Below are 5789 nucleotides of genomic sequence, written 5' to 3' on the forward strand. Positions count from 1 at the left end.
GGATACATTGTGCGGTGGGTGACAGCGAGATCGCCGTGCTTTGGCGGACCTGGGCGGCGGAGCGCCGCCCTCAAGCCGAGGGTGGGCGGGCTGCGAGACACGGAACAATTCCGCTGTCGACCCCTCGCAGCCGGCCCAGCTGGAGCTGCCATCCCAGTTAGTCCCCAATTCGAGGTCATCCCACTTGATCCACAATCCGGCGTCATCGCGCACGACTGCACCGACGAAAGCGGCGCGCACTGAATGCCGGGAGCAGCGGCTTCTCAGCCGAAGAAGCGCATGCACGCTCATGCGCCCTGCACGCGGCGCCCCCTCATCACACGACGCACGTGAGCCGCCCGTGGTCCAGGAGCACGCTCATCACGGACTGCGCCAGGTCTGGGTCCGGCGGCAGTCCAGCCGCGTGGTGGGTAACCTCGGACTTCACTGTGAGCAGGAAGGCCGGGCGCCTGGCGCGCGGGCGCGGGGCACGGGTGCGTGAAGGGCGGGGTGTCGGGGTACGGTTGTGTGGGGTGCGGTGGTGCGGGGTGTGACGAAGATGTCCGTCGACGCAGTGAGGTGCCCGCTGGCTCGGCGCAGGCCATGGGAGGTTAAGGGGCCGAGTGAGCGGCCCGCTCCCTGGCCGGCCATCCAAGCCGGGGCTACCCCGGGCCGGCCGGGTGCGGCTAGACGCGCGCCTCGAACCCCCCCCCAAAGGCCTATCAGTGACCGAGCGTCTCGACCAAGCCCCCTGCGTTCGCAAGCCCGGGAGCGCGCGCGGCCGACGCCCGCAGCGTGCTGACACGCGCTTGCGCCGGCTGCCCGGCGCGTGCTGGCGGGAACCAACGCGCATTGTTGTCGCAAGAACCAAAGGGCCATCAAAATAGATGAAATGGTTCTAAGCGGGATCGCAAAATGTGCTGACGTGGCGCACCTGAGGGTCTGCAGCGCCCAGTCGGTGCAGGGCTCATAGAGGTGCTGCGCCGGCCGCACCCCCGTCACAAACGCCTCCTCTGGCTGCAGGTACGCGCGCACAAAGTTGTGCTGCAGCAGCACCAGCAGCGCCTGGCGCAGCAGCTTGGGCGGGAGGCGGCAGGCGCGGGAGATGTCGGGGAGGGGGGAGCGGCCGAGGCGCAGCAGCACGCCGAAGAGCGCCTGGCGGGCGGTCGGTTGTGAGGGGGGGTGGGGGGCAAGGGGGTTGAGGTGTTGTGGGCGGCCGGTGCGCGGCCGCCAAGAGTTTGACAAGCGGCTGGGCGTCTGCGGCTGGCAATGTAGTTTTGAGCGACATGATATGCAGCCTTGTGATAGCCGCAGGCGGGAGCATCTGCGCCAGGCTGAGAGGGGGTGAGCCGCCGCGGGCGTGACTGGGCAGCTGGTGCGGAATGCAAACAGCCCAGCCTGACCAGCTGCCAAGCTCACTTCCGCGGGCTCCCCCAGGAAGTCCTTTATAATTTTCTTTGCCAGGTCATGTGCATGCTGCGAGTTGTGTGCCATGGCGTGCCGCCCACTGCGGCGCCGCCGCCCCTGCCGTGCCGCTGCAGTGCTCCTGCTGCTCTTGGATCGACGAAGCTTGCGGCACTCGACAGCCAGAAGACACTTTCCACCTTAAAACTCCTACGTGCGCCCGACGACACAGTATTTGCTCATTAATTCCCCTGGGAGCTCAAGCTCAGCTTTCATGATGTCCAAGGAAAGATATGATGTTCTGATTTCGCGAATATCGATACTCAAAGGATAAGCAATCACATCACAGTACATTAAGGATTGAACAGGACTTGGAAGGTAATGTACAGATCAATATTGATCTAGTGGCGCGCACACAGTTGTTACCACGCAACAAGGAACGAGGAAGGGGTGCTTGTAGTATTTGCATCGGTGCAGCTGCAACATACTTGACGGCCGCGCCTTCGAGGTCTCGACAGACCGGCTTGCGGCCAACTCTCCTGCCTGTTGCAGCGCAGTTGACCCTCCACGAAGCTGTGAACGAGGAAACCCGCAAAGCCTCGTGTCAGCAGCAGCTTCAGAGGTGGGGTACCGCCTCGCATCGCCACGCATGCAGCACTCTGCTCGTGATTGCATGCGGGCAGCTGAGCCACATGCAACAGCTGCTGGCTGGGGTTGCGAGCCTTGTCAGCTGTAGATTTTCTTGGCCGTCGCGCCAGACGACTCCTGCTGGGATTGCCTGGCCGATCAAGTACCCAAGGGGGGTGGCCCTGATCGCGTCCAGCCACAAAGCCAGGACCGCCACCCCAGCTGCCCCCTCGGCCCTGCGCCCCGCGGACGCCGCGCGCAGCCGTGCCGATGGCGGACGACACGACGGGGGAGACCAAGCCGCAGCCCAAGCAGGAGGGGGCGGTGATCAACCTGGTGGTCAAGGACCAGAGCGGCGCAGAGGTGCACTTCAAGGTGCGCCCAGCAGCGATGCTCGGCTTGGTACCGTCATGGAGGGCATGGCGGTATGGCCGCCGTGCATGCTGCCATCCCAGTGCGGCCCAAGATTACATGCTTGACCGGCACCGACGCCTGCAGCCTCACGACATCTGGACTGGACTTGCTCAGCACACGGCCGACTCTCATTTGCAGCGCCTGCGCTTTTGGCTGCCGTCTGTTGCTGCAGGTCAAGACGCACACCAAGCTGGAGAAAGTCATAAATGTGGGTAGCGATGCAGGAGGCTATCGCGCATTTGGAAGAAAGCAATTGGGATATAGCAACCTGCGAGGCGGCGGCGGCGAGCGTGGGAAGGCACTTGTCAGCTTGCAGGGGCGCCTGACAGAGCTGGGCGTCAAAAGGAGCCGGGGGCGAGGGGAAGGAGCGCATCAACTGTTGCACGGACGGCATCTAGGGCACGTTCGCTCCATGAATATTTGAGGGGACAGTGCTGGCGTGTGGCCGCGGCATGCGGCCGGCAGCTGCACCTTCATGCAACTGACCACCTGTCCCCCCTCCACCCAGGCTTATTGCGCGAAGAAGTCCATAGTGCCCTCGACAGTCAGGTGTGCCCCCTCACGTTTGGTCCCCTCGATGGCGGGGCCGCTTGTTGGATTCAAGCAGACAGGCCACAGCGCCTACAACCCACCGCATACTTGCGGCTAGGTTTCCCGCGACCACGAGCTCTTTACACCTTTGGGCAGCCGTCATATTGCAACCCCCACCCAGTCGATGCTGGACAGTGTCACAACCCATCCCTTCCTTTTGCGTCCCCTTTCACGCACAGGTTTGTGTTTGACGGCACGCGCGTCAACCCCAACAGCTCACCGGAAGACCTGGGGATGGACGACGGTGGGTGGCGGCCCCGCTGGCGGCGGCTTGGCTGAGGCACTCTTTGGGCTTGCTGGGCGTTTGAGCTGCATGCTTGCAGGACCGGAGGCAAAAGCCCGTAACGCAGCTGTGCGCCGTGGGCTGCAGCAAGCGGGGCAGCGTCTGTCACCTGGACGCCGCAGCAGTGTGAGCGCTTTGTGCCGGCCACGTCGGCCCTAAGCGCCCATCGAACGATCGATCGATCGAGCGATCGATCGAACGGACACGTGCGGAGGGCAAGCGTTCCGCCAGCCCCCGCCCCCTGCAATGCCGCCCCGACCTCCTGCCCGCACCTGGGCTCCTGCCTGCCCCCTGTGCTCTGCCACAGGCGACAGCATCGACGTCTTCCAGGAGCAGGTCGGCGGTCGGCGGCCGTGACGCGGGGTCTGGGCGCGCTCTCGGGGTCGCAGCGGTGCCTACTGACGCCGTGTGGCCGTCAGCACTGAGATTGTGGGGTTTAGGCAGGCACTGTTCCAGCATTTCATGTACAGGTTAGAGCGGCCCCTCCGGTATCGCAACGAAGCGACCGCGGAGATGTATAGGTCAGCTCGATTGCGAGCGTTCGGCGCACCGCATGCACAGCGCCCCCTCAGCTAGCGCCGGCTGGGCTGTAAACGGAGAAGGTTGCGCACCAGAGGGTTGCCACGGATTATGATACGGTACCATGCATGAGCTTTGCGAGAAGAGAGGCGAGCCAAAACAGCTTGCGATCTGAGAGCGCAAGAAGATCAGGCGGGTATTTTGAACAAGGCGCGGACTCTCCCATCGTACATTCCCTGAAAAAAGACAGGTACTGTTCTACTGACAATCCTGTCAAGCGTTTCAACCAAACGAAGACGACCTTCGTGCGCGGAGCTCCGACACAGATCAGAGGTGACTTTGCGTCCTGAATGCATCGCGCTAAGCTTCACCGTAAAGCGCATAGCATGGCTGACTGCGTCCGTTTGCAGCGACTCGGCCATGCCCATCATGACAGCAGCACATCGACACATCGTGCTGCAGCACAGCTGTGAGGCCGCACTGCGCATGCGGCCGCCTTCCTGTTGCCACCTGGCTGCACAGCTGCACGAAGCATCTTATATGCAGTGCGTTGCCACCTCTTGCAGCAGGTCACGTTACGCTACAGCAGCAGTTTCAGCAGCGGCACACGGGAAGCTGCTACGCCCACAGAGGTCCTACGCCACACCAAGTGCACGGACGCAGCTGACCAGCGCGCCAGGCGCACCATGGCGGACGGCGCGGAGGCCCCGGTTCCCAAGGGGGAGGCGCTCAACATCGTAGTGAAGGACGCCACTGGCAACGAGATCCAGGTGGGCCGAGGTTGCGTGGGGATCATGAGGGTTGCGTGGGCGGTGCGTTTGTGACAAGCTAAGAGGAAACGGCTTGCATGTGCAAATGCATGGGATGCAGCTGCATGTCGGTCCGCAGACACATGTGAAGAGCTCATGCCAGCCCGCTCGTGGCGGACCAGATGGCACCCGGCAGCACCAGGGCGCCGCCAGCAGTAGTGATTGTGCAGCGCAGGCATCTTCCGGGCCGGGTCAGCCCAAGATTGCCTTGCTTATTGCCGCATGGCTGCAAGCTGCGGCGCATCGTGATACATGTGGATAGGCGGGAAGTCAACGCTTCGCACACCTTTCTGCAACCTCACCACAGTTCAAGGTCAAGACTACCACTAAATTTGGCAAGGTGGGGGGCAACACGCAGCGGCCCGTGCTGCAAGGATCCTCGCATCAGCATGGGGCCTTTCCCCCTAAAGCCTTGCGCCGTCCCCGCCTGCCTCAACAGCAAAGCACAGCAGGGTCGGTCGTGTCAAAGTTCATCCCGCCACTTTGTATGACGCGGCTCCCTGGACATGCAGCCTGCCCCCTTGACACACACGCGCGCGCGCACACACACACACACACGCACACACGCGTGCGCACGCACACACACACACACCACATTCATGCATGCATGCGCACGCGCACACACACACACACACACTCACGGAGAGTCACACCTGCACACACTCACACACACGTGCACATGCCTGCTCAGATCTTTTCGGCGTACGCTCAAAAGAAGAACTTGGACGTTCGGTCAATCAAGTGAGGGTCGGAGAGAGCGAGCAAACGGGGTGAATTTTACAGCCCATGCACGGGTGGCAGACAGGCAGCAGGTCGCGCCGGAAGCCGCCTTGCCATGCCAGGGGCTTGTCCAGGCGCGGGCAAACCACCAGCGCCCCAGCAGCGGCGCCGTCCTGGGCAGCGAGTGTGTAAGGCGACAAAGTCGCCGGTTTCATGAGTGGGCATATGCACGGCTGGTGCCCGCAGGTTCTTGTTTGATGGGGAGCGGCTGCAGGAGGACCAGTCGCCCCAAGACGTGAGCGGCTCCCTGACCGGGCGTGGCAGGGAGCGGGCAGGCGCGCCGGCGCGTCCTCCCTTTCACTGTTCTCTTGTTTTTCCGTGACAGCTGCTTAGCTCGCGGGCATGCGCGGCGGCCCCCACTCTTGCCAGCACCATTTCTGGCG

The 5789-nt window shown here is 63.1% G+C and overlaps 3 protein-coding genes across 3 annotated transcripts; 2 read left to right on the top strand and 1 right to left on the bottom strand.

Moving 5' to 3' along the window:
* Positions 1-316: 316 nt before the first annotated feature.
* On the bottom strand, positions 317-1473 carry MNEG_13249 (hypothetical protein; the record flags this gene model as incomplete). Its single annotated transcript, XM_014038277.1, has 3 exons — positions 317-449; positions 914-1134; positions 1399-1473. 3 exons carry the CDS (start codon positions 1471-1473, stop codon positions 317-319), a joined length of 429 nt encoding a protein of 142 aa, XP_013893731.1.
* An 807-nt stretch (positions 1474-2280) lies between these two features.
* On the top strand, positions 2281-3655 carry MNEG_13250 (small ubiquitin-related modifier; the record flags this gene model as incomplete). The annotated part of the gene is made up of 5 exons (XM_014038278.1): positions 2281-2385; positions 2597-2632; positions 2933-2973; positions 3195-3259; positions 3606-3655. The coding sequence occupies 5 exons, from the start codon at positions 2281-2283 to the stop codon at positions 3653-3655; spliced, it is 297 nt and encodes a 98-aa protein (XP_013893732.1).
* An 848-nt stretch (positions 3656-4503) lies between these two features.
* On the top strand, positions 4504-5371 carry MNEG_13251 (hypothetical protein; the record flags this gene model as incomplete). The annotated part of the gene is made up of 3 exons (XM_014038279.1): positions 4504-4587; positions 4934-4966; positions 5318-5371. The coding sequence occupies 3 exons, from the start codon at positions 4504-4506 to the stop codon at positions 5369-5371; spliced, it is 171 nt and encodes a 56-aa protein (XP_013893733.1).
* Positions 5372-5789: the final 418 nt, after the last annotated feature.

The sequence above is a fragment of the Monoraphidium neglectum genome (genome assembly GCF_000611645.1).
Source record: "Monoraphidium neglectum strain SAG 48.87 unplaced genomic scaffold scaffold03715, whole genome shotgun sequence".
NCBI lineage: Eukaryota > Viridiplantae > Chlorophyta > Chlorophyceae > Sphaeropleales > Selenastraceae > Monoraphidium > Monoraphidium neglectum.